General features: G+C 61.4%; 1 protein-coding gene across 5 annotated transcripts in view; it reads left to right on the top strand.

Annotated features, from left to right (window-relative positions):
• The window catches only part of OTOF (otoferlin), a 72,126-nt gene that overhangs the window by 52,127 nt on the left and 2,942 nt on the right, over positions 1-17,057 (top strand). For 3 of the 5 annotated variants that reach the window (XM_008162343.2, XM_028140271.2, XM_054727924.1), the window contains 26 exons: positions 267-447; positions 569-689; positions 1,223-1,323; positions 1,446-1,536; positions 1,708-1,824; positions 2,175-2,327; positions 2,577-2,766; positions 2,852-2,976; positions 3,351-3,485; positions 4,184-4,345; positions 4,528-4,647; positions 5,125-5,286; positions 5,402-5,564; positions 6,134-6,204; positions 7,554-7,583; positions 7,987-8,118; positions 9,978-10,044; positions 10,905-11,041; positions 11,166-11,300; positions 11,674-11,811; positions 12,700-12,827; positions 12,930-13,100; positions 13,673-13,833; positions 14,475-14,617; positions 14,954-15,042; positions 16,728-16,826. In XM_008162343.2, coding sequence (XP_008160565.2) covers positions 267-447; positions 569-689; positions 1,223-1,323; positions 1,446-1,536; positions 1,708-1,824; positions 2,175-2,327; positions 2,577-2,766; positions 2,852-2,976; positions 3,351-3,485; positions 4,184-4,345; positions 4,528-4,647; positions 5,125-5,286; positions 5,402-5,564; positions 6,134-6,204; positions 7,554-7,583; positions 7,987-8,118; positions 9,978-10,044; positions 10,905-11,041; positions 11,166-11,300; positions 11,674-11,811; positions 12,700-12,827; positions 12,930-13,100; positions 13,673-13,833; positions 14,475-14,617; positions 14,954-15,042; positions 16,728-16,826 — 3,322 coding nt within the window. Of the gene's footprint in view, positions 1-266; positions 448-568; positions 690-1,222; positions 1,324-1,445; positions 1,537-1,707; positions 1,825-2,174; positions 2,328-2,576; positions 2,767-2,851; positions 2,977-3,350; positions 3,486-4,183; positions 4,346-4,527; positions 4,648-5,124; positions 5,287-5,401; positions 5,565-6,073; positions 6,205-7,553; positions 7,584-7,986; positions 8,119-9,977; positions 10,045-10,904; positions 11,042-11,165; positions 11,301-11,673; positions 11,812-12,699; positions 12,828-12,929; positions 13,101-13,672; positions 13,834-14,474; positions 14,618-14,953; positions 15,043-16,727; positions 16,827-17,057 lie in introns of all 5 variants that reach the window. The other 2 variants (XM_008162342.2, XM_054727923.1) reach the window with 1 other exon arrangement.

The raw sequence follows: 17,057 nt of genomic DNA, 5'->3' as shown, positions 1-17,057 counted from the left end.
GAACTCAGGCCACGCCCTGGGCTGGACCTTGAGCTCAGGGGTCGTCAGAGCTCTTTGCGAGAGGTTTGCGGGTGTGGAGAACATGGGGACCGGTTCTGGAGAATGCTCTGTCACGTCTGGGCGGGCACAGACCCCCAGCACCTTCCCCATTCCCGGACTTTCCCTCTCCCCTCCCACAAACACACAGCAGCACCGGGATTGGAGGGCAGGGTGGGGCCTGGTGGGGAAAGGACTCTAAGCCCTTGTGTGCCCCCTCCTGCCTCCAGGCAACTATGGGAATGAGGTCGATGGCCTGTCCCGACCCCAGCGGCCTCGCCCTCAGAAGGAGCCCGGGGATGAGGAGGAAGTAGATCTGATTCAGAACTCCAGTGACGATGAGACGGAGGAGGGTGGGGACCTGGCCTCAGTCTCCTCCACCCCACCCATGCGGCCCCAGATCACTGACAGGTGAGCCAGGTGCAAAGGGGGTCCAGGGAGGGCCTACCTGCTGCCTCCCACCCTCTCCAGGCCTAGCTCTCCCACCTCCATGGACCCCCAATCTTCCACCTCCCGCCTCCTCCCGCCCCAGGAACTACTTCCATCTGCCCTACCTGGAGCACAAGCCCTGCATTTACATCAAGAGCTGGTGGCCAGACCAGCGCCGCCGCCTCTACAACGCCAACATCATGGACCACATTGCAGACAAGCTGGTCAGCGCCAGGACTGGGTGGGAGGGGGCGGGGAAGGGGGGGGGATGCAGGCTCCTGGGCCCCACACAAGGCCCAGCAGCTCACTGTGAAGGGGTTGGGGATGGGGGATGGGGGCAGGGACTGCGGGGTGACCCAGCAGGACCTAAGTTCCTCTCTCCCTGCCCTCAGGTCCCAGAAGTGGGCCAAGAGCCCGAGGGCTAGCGGAGTGGAGTCTGGGAGTCCTGACCCAGCCAGTGTTGGGGATCCCTGCAGGCAGCTGAGCAGCCCTCTGTCTCTGGCCTGCACCTTCCCCAGCTAGTCCTGAGTTCCGCCCCGAGCCCACCAGGACCACAATTCAGAGCCCAAAGTGGCATCTTCCTCAGGAACTGAAGGCCCCAGGCTCCGAGAGCAGAGCCTGGGAATTGGGTGGTTTCCTGATGCCGGTGGGACACTGGAGGTGGCACTAGCGAGAGGTCCCAAGTCACCAGCCCTGAGGAGTGGGGAGCTGGGGGAGGGGCTGTGGCTCAGCGTGCACCCCTCCGCCTGCTTCTCAGGAAGAAGGCCTGAACGATGTGCAGGAGATGATCAAAACGGAGAAGTCCTACCCCGAGCGCCGACTGCGGGGCGTCCTGGAGGAGCTGAGCTGTGGCTGCCGGTGAGGGCACCGGGCCATGGGGCGGGGGGCTGGAAGTGGGGGGGCTGGGAAGAGGAGGAGGTGTCTGCAGGCCTCCCGCTGGTGGGTGGGCTCTGCTAAGCCCTGCTCCCCTCGCCCCCCAGCCGTTTCCTCTCCCTCGCTGACAAGGACCAGGGTCACATGTCCCGTACCAGGCTGGACAGGGAGCGCCTCAAATCATGCCTGCGGGAGCTGGTGAGGACACGCTGGTCCCCAGTGCTGGACCACACGGGGGACGGAGCGGGGTCTGGAGGTGAAGAAGGGAAACTGAGGTGGGAGGGCATATGTCTGAGGCCACAGGCCCCAGGGCCAGCCCCTCCATCATGCATCACGGCCTGAGCCCCACTTACCCCCTCACCCCTCCAGGAGAGCATGGGGCAGCAGGCGAAGACCCTGCGGGCTCAGGTGAAGCGCCACACGGTGCGGGACAAGCTGAGGCTGTGCCAGAACTTCCTGCAGAAGCTGCGCTTCCTGGCGGACGAGGTGAGCCCCTGCCGTGGGCACAGAGGGGTGCCAGCCCCAAACCCCAGTGACCAGAGAGGGAGGGGCTGCACAGGAAGGGGCGGGGCTGGGCCACCGAGGAGGCCTCTCCTCCCCTGACAGCTGTTGGGGGACAGGAGGGAACCAGCCCTTCATCCTGCCGTGTGTTCTTCCCGCCCCATCCCCATCGGTGGGGGGCGAAGAAGGACCAGCATCTGGAGTCCTTACTCTGCAGGCCCAGGCCTGGCCCTCTGGGTCCTGAGGCAAAGACCCTGGTGGTCAGTGAGGCTCAGGGAGCCCCAACCAAGCAGTGGCCCCCTCAATCACGGGCTCCCCTCCCGCCCTCACCACAGCCCCAGCACAGCATCCCCGACGTCTTCATCTGGATGATGAGCAACAACAAACGCATTGCCTACGCCCGGGTGCCCTCCAAGGACCTGCTCTTCTCCATCGTGGAGGAGGAGCTGGGCAAGGACTGCGCCAAGGTCAAGACGCTCTTCCTCAAGGTGCCAGAGGGGGGCCAGCCTGAGGGGTGGTGCGGGGTGGGGGCCTGGGGCCCAGGATTTGCATCTGGCTTCTTCCAAGGGTCTGTCTCTCCAGGGTGGGGGGGAGCAGCCCTCCACCAGGGGTCTGGCAGGCCCTCAAGCAGCAGGTGCTCAGAGAAGAAAGAGCTGGAGAGAGAATAGGATGGGGGGAGGACAGCAAGGTCCCACCCTGCCCACCCCTCTCGGTGCTGACCCCATGCCCACCCTCAGCTGCCAGGCAAGCGGGGCTTCGGCTCGATGGGCTGGACGGTGCAGGCCAAGGTGGAGCTCTACCTGTGGCTGGGCCTCAGCAAGCAGCGCAAGGACTTCCTGTGCGGCCTGCCCTGCGGCTTCGAGGAGGTGAAGGCGGCCCAGGGCCTGGGCCTGCACTCCTTCCCACCCATCAGCCTGGTCTACACCAGTGAGTGGGGACCCCGGGCTCCCAGCCCTTGCCCTGGGAGGGTGCTGGGGGGCACCCCCAAGCCTCAGCCTGCCCTTCCCCACAGAGAAGCAGGTGTTCCAGCTCCGGGCGCACATGTACCAGGCCCGCAGCCTCTTCGCTGCTGACAGCAGTGGCCTCTCGGACCCTTTCGCCCGTGTCTTCTTCATCAACCAGAGTCAGTGCACAGAGGTGAGGGCCCGGGCGGAGGGCGGGGCTCTGGCGTTGAGAGAAGTGGGGGACCTGTGAGCTTGTGGAACCCAGAGAGACACATGGGCCAGCACCCAGACCTTAGGGGGAAGCCTTGCAGATAAGTGCACACCCAGGCCTCGCTGGTGAAGGCTTTAGTGAGGTTCCATTCAACAAGAGAAGACATAGGCAACGGGGTGGGAGCAGGCCTCACATTACCCTTCATTTTAAGTTCCCAGACGAGTCGGGGAGCATGACACTTCTGTCTCTGAGCCCCCTGGAAGCCACAGGGACTGCGGGGTGGCCTCTGCCGGGATAGCTGTCCATCCACCACCACGTATGACCGGTCTCCACCCTGCCCCCGCCCCATGCTGCAGGTGCTGAATGAGACCCTGTGCCCCACCTGGGACCAGATGCTGGTGTTCGACAACCTGGAGCTCTACGGTGAAGCTCATGAGTTGCGGGATGACCCCCCCATCATTGTCATAGAAATCTACGACCAGGACAGCATGGTATGGGTGGACTCTGAGACCAGGACCTACCCCTTCTTCACTCCACTCCACGTGCATCGATGGCCGCTCCCCAGGCCCCTCAGCCACGTGCTTGCTGGAGTGTGGGAGTCTGGGCTGCTGACCAGCCTCCGGGTGGCTCCTGCCCTGTCACTGCAGCCTGACCCCATCCCACCACTGTGGGCCCCTGGGTCTCGGGGAGAAGAGGGGTCAGGGTGTCCCCACCTCCCGGCACAGGCAGACCGAGCTCAGGCCCAGTCTTCAGAACAGGTGTCCACAGTCCTGCTGTCCCCAGCCTTCCCCCACCCGAGGGGCCCTCGACCCCCTGCCCATACCTACCAGTCAGTAACAGCCTCCCAGCCCTCCGTGAGAGCTCTGGAGTGGGGAGTGAGAGATCGGGGTGATCCCTCCAGAGCTGGGGAGCCACTTATGACAAGCACTCAGCGACTGGGGTCCCTGAGAGAGCCCTAGACTAGAAGCAGAAGGGCCTTATTTCTAGGCCTGAGTCCTGACTGCCATCCACTGCCAGCATGGCCGTGAGCAAGTCTGTGGTGAGACCTGGGGTTCCCACGGGTGAAATGGGGTGATCACACCTGCCCTGACCTCCCAGGGCTGTGGGAAGGACAGAGTGAGACCCCAGGTGCGACGCTGCTCAGTGAACCCCGGCACCTGGCGGCCACCTTGGTTGTTTGTCACGTCAGGGCAAATGCGACTTCATGGGCCGGACCTTCGCCAAGCCCGTGGTGAAGATGGCTGACGAGGAGTATTGCCCGCCCCGCTTCCCGCCCCAGCTCGAGTACTACCAGATCTACCGAGGCAACGCCACGGCCGGGGACCTTCTGGCCGCCTTCGAGCTGCTGCAGGTGGGCCTCCCCTCCCCATCCCGCTCAGAGGCCCGTCTCCCTGGAGCTGGGAGCGTGGTTCTTAGGGCCCAGGGTTGTTGGGCCTCCCCTGTCTCCCCAGATCACATGGCAACTAACCCCTGGGACGGGACAGCCCACTCTCTGGGCTCTGCAGGGTGTGACCTGTAACCCCAATTCCCCAGATCGGGCCAGCAGGGAAGGCCGACCTGCCACCCATCGATGGCCCGATGGACATGGATCGAGGTCCCATCATGCCCGTGCCCATGGGCATCCGGCCCGTGCTCAGCAAATACCGAATCGAGGTGCGTGAGGGCTCCGCTCACCCCCTCATCCCTCCTGTCCTTGCCCTGAACAGGCCCTGCTGTGCTCGCTCTTCCTTGCTCCCTCACTCTCTTAGCCATCGGGGTCATAAGCACATATTACATTATTGACCTCAAATCCCAGGGTCTTCCTCCACGTCAGGCCACCTCATTTTTCAGTCAAGGAGACAGAGACAAGGAGGGGAAGTGACTTGTCCAAGGTCACACTTGGAGCCAGCAGCAGACCCAGATCCCCACCAGTCCAGGGTCTGGCCGGTCTGCGCTGAGCCTCCCAGCCATGTCCTGGGCCTTTCCCAGCGCTCCTCTCTGCCCACCACCCCCACTCCTGTCAGCTCTCCTGGCCCTGCCCCTCCTGACGCACTGCCCACTCCAGGGCCCAGCTCCTTCTCAGGTGGCCCAGCCCGCCCATAGCTGGCTCCCGTGACTGAGGGGACTCTCATCTCCCCTGACCCCCACCAGGTGCTGTTCTGGGGCCTGCGGGACCTGAAGCGGGTGAACCTGGCCCAGGTGGACCGGCCGAGGGTGGACATCGAGTGTGCGGGGAAGGGGGTACAGTCATCCATGATCCACAATTACAAGAAGAACCCCAACTTCAGCACCCTTGTCAAGTGGTTTGAAGTGGTGGGTGCAGGCTTGGGCGTCGCCTGGCAGAGCTGGGTGTGGCCGGTGCGGCTGGGCAAGGCCAGGTGCCTCTGCCCGCTTCTCCGAGCTCAGGCTCCATTGGTCGACATCCCAGGACCTCCCAGAGAACGAGCTACTGCACCCGCCCCTGAACATCCGCGTGGTGGACTGCCGGGCCTTCGGCCGCTACACCCTTGTGGGCTCCCACGCCGTTAGCTCCCTTCGGCGCTTCATCTACCGGCCCCCAGACCATTCAGCCCCCAACTGGAACAGCACCGGTATGACCACACCCCCAAACCCAGGCCTGTCTCCACTCAGTCCGTGGGAGGGAGCTCCAGCTCACGGTCCAGTCCACGCAGCCACCCGTTCGCTCCTCCAGTGCACCCCCAAGTGGGTACAGAGGAGGCCAGTGGGGGAGGTGCTAGCCTGAGAGCCGAAGCTGCCCAGATCTGCCCCGCATTCTAGGGCAGGAAAGAGCCAGAGCTGGAGATGTCCTTAGAGGGCCTGAGGGCAGGCGGCTTCCAGGCTGGTTCGTGGAGAAGACCCAGGCCTCCTTCCCAGCCTCCCTCCCAGCCCAGCCTCCACTATTTCTCTCAACGGCAGCCCTCCTTCCCTCTGGCTCGCCTTCTCCCTCTCCTGACGCCCATCAGTTATCCCTCAACGCCTCCGCCCTCCTCTCTTCTCGAAAACCAGCTTCAGGCCTCTGGTCCTTCTGCTCACGCCTGACTTTCACTGTTACTCCTGCTCTTCCCTGTCTGTCTGCCTGTCTGTCCATCTCTCTGTCCAGTAAGACTCCTCCGGGGCTGCCGTGTGCTGTGCAATGGGGGCCCCTCCTCTCGCCCCACAGGGGAGGTCGTGGTGAACATGGAGCCAGAGGTGCCCGTTAAGAAGCTGGAGACCATGGTGAAGCTGGATGCGGTAAGGCGCCGGGGGTCCGCGCCGCACGGGCTGGGCACGTGCCACTGCATGTGCCCCTCCCTGGGAGCCAGGCCGCCTCCGTCACGTGTCCAGGGCTAACACTGGCTACGTGTGCATAAAGCCTCATCCTAGACTCTGGGTGTGTGGTGTGCCTGTAGGAGAGACACGAAGAGCAGTCACCATTTGAGGAGATAGCCTGCAATTCTTTTCACTCCAACTAGCGACACCATAAGCGATGGATTCCCTGTGGGGACACCAGTGTTTTTCCCAAAGGGTTCCTGGTTTTCCATCCCAGCCATTCACAGACAGCTCTCCCCAGACCTTGGTTGTGGAAGGGTCTCCAGCTGGAAGCTCCTTATTCCTCCTGGCCTTAGGACTAAGGCCATTGTCTGCCAGAGGGAGACCTGCCGCCTGGGGGTTGGATGTGGGGTCGGCATGGGCAGGGAGGGCAGGATGGAGGCCAGCCGGGAGCAGGCCATCCTGCGTCCAGACAGGGCTGAGGGGCTGGACGTGGGCTTCCTCTCCACCACTTTCTCCAAATCTCATTTCCAGCCCGGCCTGCCTCACCCAGCCTGGGCTTCTCCTAGCTTCCGAGATCTGAGCTCACCCGACTCCTCATCAGGCCCACCCTCTCTTGGCTCAGAATTCTTGGCCCCAGAGGGTCCTGGCCAGTGGCTGAGTTAGTAGTGGGCATAGGGGAGCAGACAAGGTCCAGTGCCTGGCCCACAGCCCTGGGATGGCACTGCCAGGCTCTGGGGCTACACCTGGAGATCCCCCATCTCCTCAACTCCCAGCCTCCGGAGTCCTCCTGGGGGTCTGCTGGGAAGGCCCTAGTTTCAGGCTGTCAGCCAACAAGACAGAGGCCAGTACCTTAGCGTCCCCATCACCCCACGGGCCCTGGGCTCTGGTGGGGTGTCTCGCCAGGGTCCTCTTTGGCTATGCAGTTGTGTGTGTGCATATCCACTTAATTGTTAAGGCCTTGACCTGGTGAGGGAGGAACAAGGGAGCTGAAGTTGACTCCATCTAGCCAACGTCACTGAACTCCTGCATGAGGCCCGCCTCCCCTCCGGACCCTGACCTCCCGTTGAAATCACCGGGGGAGTCACAGTTGTCTCGGGGTTGAGAACCACCACCCGGCGGGTCTGGGGGAGCATCTGGGAAGCAGGCCTTTTGCAGGCTCAGCAGCGGTGTGCCTGCCGCGCCGAGCTGACCCTGGGGGCACAGGGACTCGGCACACAGAGCGTCCCTGCGTGAGCTCCCTCCCCTCGTGCTCCCTGGCTGGGCAGCTGCCTCCACTCCAGGCCCCGGGGCGCTAATTCTGTCCCTGTGTCTTTGGTTCCCTTTTGCAGACTTCTGATGCCGTCATCAAGGTGGATGTGGTGAGTGAGGGGACCGTGGAGGGGGAGATTCTGGGGAAAGAGGACCCTACACTGGGCCCAGCATCAGGCACTGAGCCACCCCCCAGGCCCGTGATGCTCACACCTGCACACCCTCCAAGGAGGAGGAGGGAGAGGGCTGCTTGGGCAGCGGGGCCCCTGAGTGCCAGTCCTGCTGTGGCCAGTGGCTCCTGTTGGCAGGTCATGACCTCTCCAGTCCTGGCATCCTCCTCCACAAAACGAAGCCCTGCTCCTCTGATATTGGTGGCCCCACAGAGCCTCGTGGAGCCCCGGGCTTTCCGGGAGCAGGGGTCAGAACAGATGGGGACCCCTGATTGTTCAGGGCCCAGGGAATGGCCAGGGCGCAGGGATGTATGCAGGACTCTGGGCCTGGCCTACCCACCAGGCTGACGAGGAGAAGGAGAAGAAGAAAAAGAAGAAGAAGGGCAGCTCGGACGAGCCGGAGGAGGAGGAGCCGGATGAGAGCATGCTGGACTGGTGGTCCAAGTACTTCGCCTCCATTGACACCATGAAGGAGGTGAGGCCTCGGCCTGGGCTAGGGGCTAAGGGGGAATGGGGGAGGTGGCTCCAACGCCCCCCATCAGGCCCTCCTGCCCAACTTCTCTCCGGCTCCCACCAGAGCTGGCTCCTCCGCCCCATTCGCATGAGCTGGGAACAGCCTTGAAGTTCTAGCTCAGGACTCACCTTCCATGGCTTGCTTTTCTCTCATCCCCCTCCATTTATTTTACAAACGACTCTGGAATGTAGATGGGTCAGATACCACCTTATCTATGGGAGCCAACAGATAAGACGCCACGCCTGCCCTGAGGAGCCCTCTGCTTGCCGGGCGGAATGGACCTGTGAACAGATACAGTACAGTGTGGGGGCAAAAGCCAGTCAGTGCCTGCAGCAGTCAGGGGAGGCTTCCCGGAGGAGGTGACGTGCTCAGGGGTCAAACAGAAACAACTTCCCGGCAGCACTTGCCCATCTCCACACTGCTTGACACATTCTCCATCCCTGGGGCAGCGGCACGCTCTCCCTCTGTTGTGTGCACATGGCTTCTGTCTGCTGGGCCAGGCGGCAAGTTCCAGAAAGCGGACACATGTCCCTCCTCTTCTTCCGTTGTTCGGTCTCCGCTGCCTTCCTAGCTCAGGGCGCTCCTGACGGGCTGGCTGACCCGGAGGGACACATGCCTGCGGTTGTGTTTGCTCCACTGCGCTGGTCCAGCCACACTCCCGCCCCAGGCCCCTTCTGTGGCCCACGCTGTGCGCGATGCTCACATCCCCTAGTCAGAGCACAGGCTGAGCGGCTGCAGTGAGCTAGATCCGTGTGACCGAGAAAAGGGCTGGCCTGGTGACTCGGCAGTGTCAAGGAGCAAGGTCCTACCACCTGCCTCCTGGCATGGGTATCGTTAGAGAGGGCTTGCCATCATGCCCTAACGCCAGTGCACAGGAAGGGGTACAGGGGAGAAGAGGAGTCAGACTCCTTTCCCTGTAAGGGCCCAACCCAGAAATTGCACGTGTTGGCCAGAATCTGGGCCCAGAGCCACGCAGCTACAAGGGAAGCTAAGTTGGCTGTGTGGTAAGAAAAACTCGTCAAGAACAGGAAAGCAGCCCTCGCTGGTTTGGCTCAATGGATAGAGCGTCTGCCTGCGGACTGAAGGGTCCCAGGTTCGATTCCGGTCAAGGGTACATGCCTGGGTTGCAGGCTCGATCCCCAGTGGGGGGCGTGCAGGAGGCAGCCGGTCAATGATCATCTCTCATCATTGATGTTTCTGTCTCTCTCTCCCTCACCCTTCCTCTCTGAAATCAATTAAAAAATATATAAAATATATAATATATATATATTTTTTTTTTTTTTTTTTACAAAAAAGAACAGGAAAGCAGATAATTGGGGGGGACACAGCAGGATCTCCTCCCACCATCCCCTCCTGGCTCCGGGGTGGCCAGGCTGGCGCTCCAGGGGCTGCGTGTGGTCTCCTTGTCTGAATGCACAGGCTGCCCCCACGCGACGGTGGGGCTTTGGCTGAAACCTAGTGATTGAGTCTCCAGTAGGTGGGGTGGGGTGAACTGAGTGAGGGAAATAAAGCAGATTTTCTCACTCAGTTACACTTTTCTACATTGTAATATAATTATATACCAGGCAACATTAAAGGACACTATGTTTTCAATGATGCACGATTTAAAGAATCATAAACCCCTACGTACAGCTGGTCATCGTGTCCACATCATACATTTTTTTAATCCACGTGAGCAGAGCACGCGATGGGTTTGTAGCCCGGTGGGAAGGAGTCTCTGTCTCTAGTGCACTTAAGACTGGTCTGAGACTGCAGTGGGGGGTCCGTAGACCCTCCCCAAGAAGCCGACCTTCCCTCCTCCTCACCTCATCTTTTGGCAGCAACTTCGACAGCAAGATACCTCAGGAATGGACTTGGAGGAGAAAGAGGAGATTGACAACAGTGAGGGTGAGCCCTGGAACCCTAGATCTCTGCCCCTCCCCCCTCTCCCCTTCCTCCTTCCTCCCCAGATGGCTGGCTCCCCTGCTCGCTGCACCAGCCGCTCCTCGCTCCCGCCCATGGGCCCACAGCTGTCATCAGGCATCCCTGGGCACGAGCAGGCATGCTCGGGCTGATCCAGAGTGGCTTTTACTCTGACCAGTTCAGCAACCACAGTGATGGACAGCCATTTAGAGCCACCGGACATAAGAGCGGGAAGGGACCTCACAGCTCCTCCTTCCCAGCCTCTTCCAGACCTTTTCCATGGAACAGTGTCAGTGGGTATTCCGGAGGGGAAAAGAGAGTTCTGTGGTTCAATGTGAAAAACAAGTCTTTTTGGTGCAGGACTTCTCCGTGCCTTTAATATACAAATGTTACCATAAATCTCTAAAAGGAAGATAGAATATAAAATATTTCCCCAACACATTGGACCGTGCTACCCTTTTTTCAAAAGCCTTTACAAGAACACCTACACCTGATGTTCCACCGAATGCGTTTTGGGAAATGCCGATGTGGAACGACCCTCATAATGTGACAGGCAAGCAGACCGAGTTCCAGAGAGGAAAGGGAGCCCCTCCCCATGCCCTGCTCTGTCAAAGGGCACGACAACAGTCTTTGTGCACCCTCCCTGCGTGACCTTCCTGGGCACCCGCACCCGGGTGAGGCGGGCACGCCAGGGAGCATTGTCTACATCCCACAGATGAGCACACAGGGACCGGCCGAGGGAAATTACTAAGTGAATCAGTAGCGAGCTGGCTCTCCACCCAGGCCTCCCTGCTCCATCGTTTCTGCCCCGAACTGACCAGGCCCCTTTCTCTGTTTCCGGCCAGGCCCAAAGGGGGCGCTGAAGGGCAAGGAGAAGGTGAAGGCCACGAAGGAGGAGAAGAAGAAGAGAACCCAGGGCCCCGGGCCTGGCCAGGGGTTGGAGGCCCCTGAGAAGAAGAAATCCAAGATTGACGAGCTCAAGGTGAGGGCCTGGGGCAGACCCTGCCCGGGGTGCGGGGTCACACCTGAGGGCAGGAGGCGGCCGATGGGACAAGAGGGAGGCAGGTGGACAGGCCACGTCCCCCTGACGGCTCCGCCTGGCTCAGGTGTACCCCAAGGAGCTGGAGGCAGAGTTCGACCACTTCGAGGACTGGCTGCACACCTTCAACCTGCTTCGAGGCAAGACGGGCGATGATGAAGATGGCTCCACCGAGGAGGAGCGCATCGTGGGCCGGTTCAAGGTCAGGCGAGGAGCCCCCGGCCCTGAGCCCCGAGCCCCCTGCCACCCCTGCCGTCCCCACCACCACACCAGCCTGAGCTCAAGGCTGACAGCCACGGGGAACTGTCAGCTGTGCTGGTTGGTAAAATATGAACAGACTTCCATGCTCATGGATAAAGAGCATCTGCCCCAAGGGCCTCCCCAAGTTGCTTACTTTATCCCCCTTCCTGCCACTGCCCTGGCCACTTCCTCCAGAACCCCTGGACCTCCCATGATCCAGCAACCGAAGAGTTAAGGCCCTGCCCCCACGGGGTGCAAAGTGTTGGCTGTGTGGAATGGCACCCCCACCTGTGCGCATAGAAACCTGCACCCTGACCCATGCTTGCCTTGCCCAGGGCTCCCTCTGCATGTACAAAGTGCCGCTCCCAGAGGATGTGTCCCGGGAAGCTGGATTCGACCCCACCTACGGCATGTTCCAGGGCATCCCCAGCAATGACCCCATCAACGTGCTGGTCCGAGTCTATGTGGTCCGGGTGAGCCTCCCCTCCCGCCCCCGCCCCCGTCGCCCAGGCCTCCTGCCCAGGAGGGTTGAAGCAGTTGCCAACTGACAGCCCCTGCCTGGGAGGAACCTGAAGGCCATGTGGTCTAGTTCCCATCTTTCTTTAATTATTATTTTATTAGAGGCCCAGTGCACAAAATTTGTGCATTTGGGAGGGGGTCCCTCAGCTCTGCCTGCACCCTCTTGCAGTCCGCGAGCCCTCGTGGAATGTCTGACTGACAACTTAGGCCTGGTCCCGCGGGAAGTGGGCCTAAACTGTCAGTCAGACATTCTTAGCACTGCCACGGATGCAGGAGAGGCTCCTGGCTGAGCGGTGCTCCCCCTGTGGGAGCACACTGACCACCAGGGGGCAGCTCCTGCATTGAGCGTCTGCCCTCTGGTGGTCAGTGCGTATCATAGCGACCAGTTGTTCTGTTGTTCAGTCGATTTGCATATTAGCCTTTTATTATATAGGATTTTTTGTTAATCCTCACCCAAGGATATTTTTCCATTGCTTTTTAGAGAGAGTGGAAGGGAGGGGGAGAAACACAGAGAGAAACATGGATGTGAGAGAGACACATCGATTGGTTGCCTCCCACACGCAGGGGCCTGGACTGAGCCTGCAACGGAGGTACGTGCCCTTGACTGGAATCGAACCCTGGACCCTCCAGTCTGCAGGCCGATGCTCTGTCCACTGAACCAAGCCAGCGAGGGCTAGTTCCCATCTTTTATAGATGAGGAAGCTGGGGCCTGGAGGGCACGTCTCCTGCCTCCGGTCCAGTGGTCCTGCCCGCCGCCATCAGGAACTCTCAGGGAGCAGGGGGGGCACTGGGAGAGGAGGAGGGTGTGGGGCGCCTGCTCAGGAGCACGCCTCCCCTCTCAGGCCACAGACCTGCACCCCGCAGACATCAACGGCAAAGCTGACCCCTACATCGCCATCCGGCTGGGCAAGACCGACATCCGGGACAAGGAGAACTACATCTCCAAGCAGCTCAACCCTGTCTTTGGGAAGTAAGGCCTCCTGGCGGCCCTCCTCCCACCCCCCCTTCTCCAGCCCAGACCCCTCCCACCCTGCGTCACCCTCAACCCTTCTCCCAACCTCCGCCCTGCCAGGTCCTTTGACATCGAGGCGTCCTTCCCCATGGAGTCCATGCTGACGGTGTCCGTGTACGACTGGGACCTGGTCGGCACCGATGACCTCATTGGGGAAACCAAGATCGACCTGGAGAACCGCTTCTACAGCAAGCACCGCGCCACCTGCGGCATCGCCCAGACCTACTCCATGTAGGTGGGGCGGGCGGGCCACCTGCTCTACCGTGACTCCAAAAACAAGCGTCGGAGCAGGTGGTTTGGGAAGCTGGACCTAGTACAGGTTCTGTTCCAGGCCGGGCCTGAGCCCCTGCGGGCTCTGGGCACAGCCTCCCAGCACAGAGTCTAAGACAAGGAGAGAGCCGCCAGGGGCTTCCGGGACAGAGGAGGCGGGGCAAGGAGGGTAGAGAGAGGCGGCACTTTGTCCTTTGCTGGGGATCTGGCTGGTCTCTGCCAGTGACCGGCTGCGTGACCCTGGTGACATCCCTTAACCTCTCTGGTTATCAGTGTCCTCATGGGAGTCTTTGAGGTTTCAGAGAAGTGGGCCCCACGGAGGGAGACTGGATCCTGGGACACTGAGCACCTGGGGCCGGAGCCCCAGGCGGAGGGCTCATCCTCCAGCAGCCCCAGCATCTCAGCTGAGCCTGGAACCCAGGGCGGGACCCGCTAGGGCAACAGACAACTTTAGAGAATTGGCCATAACCAGCTGCCACCTGGGAAGGGCCCAGCCCACCTGAGCCCCACCGAGCCTGTGTGTCCCCCCACAGACACGGCTACAATATCTGGCGGGACCCCATGAAGCCCAGCCAGATCCTGACCCGCCTGTGCAAGGAGGGCAAAGTGGACGGCCCCCACTTCGGGCCCCCCGGGAGGGTGAAGGTGTCCAACCGCGTCTTCACTGGGCCCTCCGAGATGGAGGACGAGAACGGTAACGGGTGCTGGGTGCAGCCACAGCGGGGCAGGGGCCAAGGAGGGACCCACACTTCCCTCGATGGAACCTGGAGGCCTAGCCTGGGGTCTCCTCGGCCCCGAGTCCCACTCCTGTCTCCCCACGCGACACAGCGCTTGCCTGCTTCTTGCCTTCTCTCTCCTTCTCAGCATCCTGGGCTGGGGAGGGTCCCCCCATTCAATAGATGAGGAATCTGAGACCCAGCGCAGTGACTTGTCCAAGGTCACGTGGCTCCAAGCCCTGCACGCTCTCCACTCCTTCGCCCAGGTGGCCCTTCCCAGAGAATCAGGCAGACTGTGCGGGGACCTGGTGCTGACCGCCTTCAGGATGCTGGGACGGGAAGGGGGGTTCTTGCCCTCCCTGACATCACACCCCCTCGTGAGTCTCTGGTCATGTCCCCCAGGCAGAGAGAACCAAGGACACAGAGCTCGCTGGGCCCTGGGGGACAGCTGAGAGCTCGGGCAAGCTGCTTCTCCCTCTGTGCCTCAGTCTCCCCAACAGTACCATGGAGATGTGTGGACCAGGGCTGGCTCGGGGGCTCTTTGTGCCCAAGTCCCTGGCCCAGCACAGATCCTGTTCCGCTGAGCCCGTGTGTGCAGCTGCCCTGCTGGCCTCCACAGGTCACAGGGGGCCCACCGATGAGCACGTGGCGCTGTGCGCCCTGCGGCACTGGGAGGACATCCCCCGCGTGGGCTGCCGTCTGGTGCCGGAGCACGTGGAGACGCGGCCGCTGCTCAACCCTGACAAGCCGGGGATCGAGCAGGTGACGCCCCTGAGGTTCTCTGGTGTTTGGGATCGGGGAACCCCAACCTGGGCCTATGCTATTGGCTGCATTCCCAAAGCCTGTGGCAGCTCCCCACCGGGGCCCTCCGCGGTAACTCCGGTGGCACAGCTTTGCCTGGAGTGAGCGCCCCATCCGCTCTGGTGGATACCTGGGTGTCTCCCTCAGAAGCTGTGATTGGCTGTTGATGACGTCAGAGGAATTCCTGGCATCCCAGGATGGAAACTGATGAGAGGGGTCCCGACAAAACAAAGCTTGGGAGGGGGCGGAGAGCAGAGGAGGAGTCTCGGGGAGACCTGGCACGCCCCTCTTCCTCAGGGCCGCCTGGAGCTGTGGGTGGACATGTTCCCCATGGACATGCCGGCCCCCGGGACGCCTCTGGACATCTCCCCCCGGAAGCCCAAGAAGTGAGCTGCTGGGGCCCAGCACCATCCTTCCCTGTCTCCAGCCCTGGCCACTCCCTCCACAGCCCAGATCACCGGGGCGGGTGGCATTCCCCATGTGGCCTTGTGGTGGGAACACACCAACCCATCCAGAGGGTGGTGAGGCCTGCCCTTGGCCATGAGCACACATTAGTACCTGCTCGTGGACGCTCACCCAAGTGTGGGCTCCCACACACATGATACACAGGTGCACACAAGCCACGGACCCCTGAGAGCCTGCTCTGCTCTCGGCAGCCCCCACACCAGGCTGTCAGTAAGCTATGCCAGTTTTAGTTGAAGCACCGGCCAAGGAGACGAGCAGGCGTGAGTGCCCGGAGGAAGCAGGAGGAGGGTCGTGTGGAAAGAGCACTGGGCCGGGATCCAAGCCCGCTGCCTCTCCCAGCTGACCCTGGCCAAGTCCCTTTGCCTCCCTGGTCCTCAGTTTTCCCGTCTGGACAGTGGCAGGATCTAGTCCCTGGCAGCTGTGATGCCCTCAGGGCCTGAAACGGGGGCCAGTTTTGTGGGCAGTTGGATCCGCACAGCGGCTCATGCTCAGAGAGGCCCCACCCTTGCTCCAACCCAATCATCTTGAGATTCTTGATGATTTTTTAAAAAATATATTTTATTGATTTTTTTTTTTACAGAGAGGAAGGGAGAGGGATAGAGAGAGAAACATCGATGAGAGAGAAACATCGATCAGCTGCCTCCTGCACACCTCCTACCTGGGATGTGCCCGCAACCAAGGTACATGCCCTTGACCGGAATCAAACCTGGGACCTTTCGGTCTGCAGGCCGACGCTCTATCCACTGAGCCAAACCGGTTTCGGCTTCTTGATGATTTTTGAACAAGGAGCCTCGAATTTCCATTTTGCTCTGGGCGGGCAAATTATGCACACAATTCTGCTCGAAATAGCCTCCCCCTCGGCGACCACGAGTATGCAGTTCCAGGACCTACCACTAGGGGACACCCCAACCTATGGTGACACTGGGACTTGCAGTCCAGGGCCTAACTCCAAGAACCACGTTCCAATCAATTGTTAGTGGGTGACTCAACCTCACTCCTAAAAGTTGAAATGTGACTACCTCATTTATCATGACAATTACACTGCAAAGGGGAAATTCTCTGGGGGCAAGGACATAAAGGAGACTGGATTCCAGGGCGTCCCTGCCGGCTGCCCGACTTAAGTGTACATTTCTGTGAGAACTGGAGTGGAGCTTCCAGCCCCTGGAGACGAGGACCTTGCTCCTGACTCTCTGGGCCTCTCTTCAGCCGCCCCCAGCAGCCGGCCCTGCCCTGAGCCACCTCCCTGCCCTGAGCCACCACCTCCCTGCCCTGAGCCACCTCCCTGCCCTGAGCCACCTCCCTGCCCTGCCCCTCCCTGCCCAGGAGTGTGCTGGGGTCGCCGTGGTCCAGCCAGACTGGCTTCCCCTGGGCTCTCCTCACAGCAGCTGTACTGACTGGCTGGCCCTCTCACACCTGGGGATCCACCTCTCTCCTTCCCCTCCACTCTCTCAGCTCCAACTGTCCAGGCCCCATGCTCAGCCCAAGTCCCCGGGACTTCTCTCTGTCAGCTCAGCTCCAGCCCCCTGCCCATCCCAGCCCTGAGATCCTGGGGTAACCTCCCCGCCCCAACACACACACCGACTGCTAATCCCCTCTCCCCGCCCAGGTACGAGCTGAGGGTCATCGTGTGGAACACGGATGAGGTGGTCCTGGAGGACGATGACTTCTTCACTGGGGAGAAGTCCAGCGACATTTTTGTGCGGGGGTGAGTGAAGGCCCCTGGCTGGGGGGCTGGACAGAGTGAGCCCCCTTCCTGAGGGGGGGGGAGAAGAGGGCCAGGACAGAGGGGTGGGAGGGGCTGATGCTGGATCCCCAGGTGTGAGGGGGAGCTGTGGGGTGGGAGGGGCTGAGAGAGTGGAGGGGAGGGAGCGATGCTGGATCCCCAGGTAAGAGGGGGAGCTGTGGGGTGGGAGGGGCTGAGAGAGTGGAGGGGAGG

Source organism: Eptesicus fuscus, chromosome 16, assembly GCF_027574615.1.
Source record: "Eptesicus fuscus isolate TK198812 chromosome 16, DD_ASM_mEF_20220401, whole genome shotgun sequence".
In the NCBI taxonomy this organism is placed as follows: Eukaryota; Metazoa; Chordata; class Mammalia; order Chiroptera; family Vespertilionidae; genus Eptesicus; species Eptesicus fuscus.
This window is presented reverse-complemented; position numbering and strand designations above follow the sequence as displayed.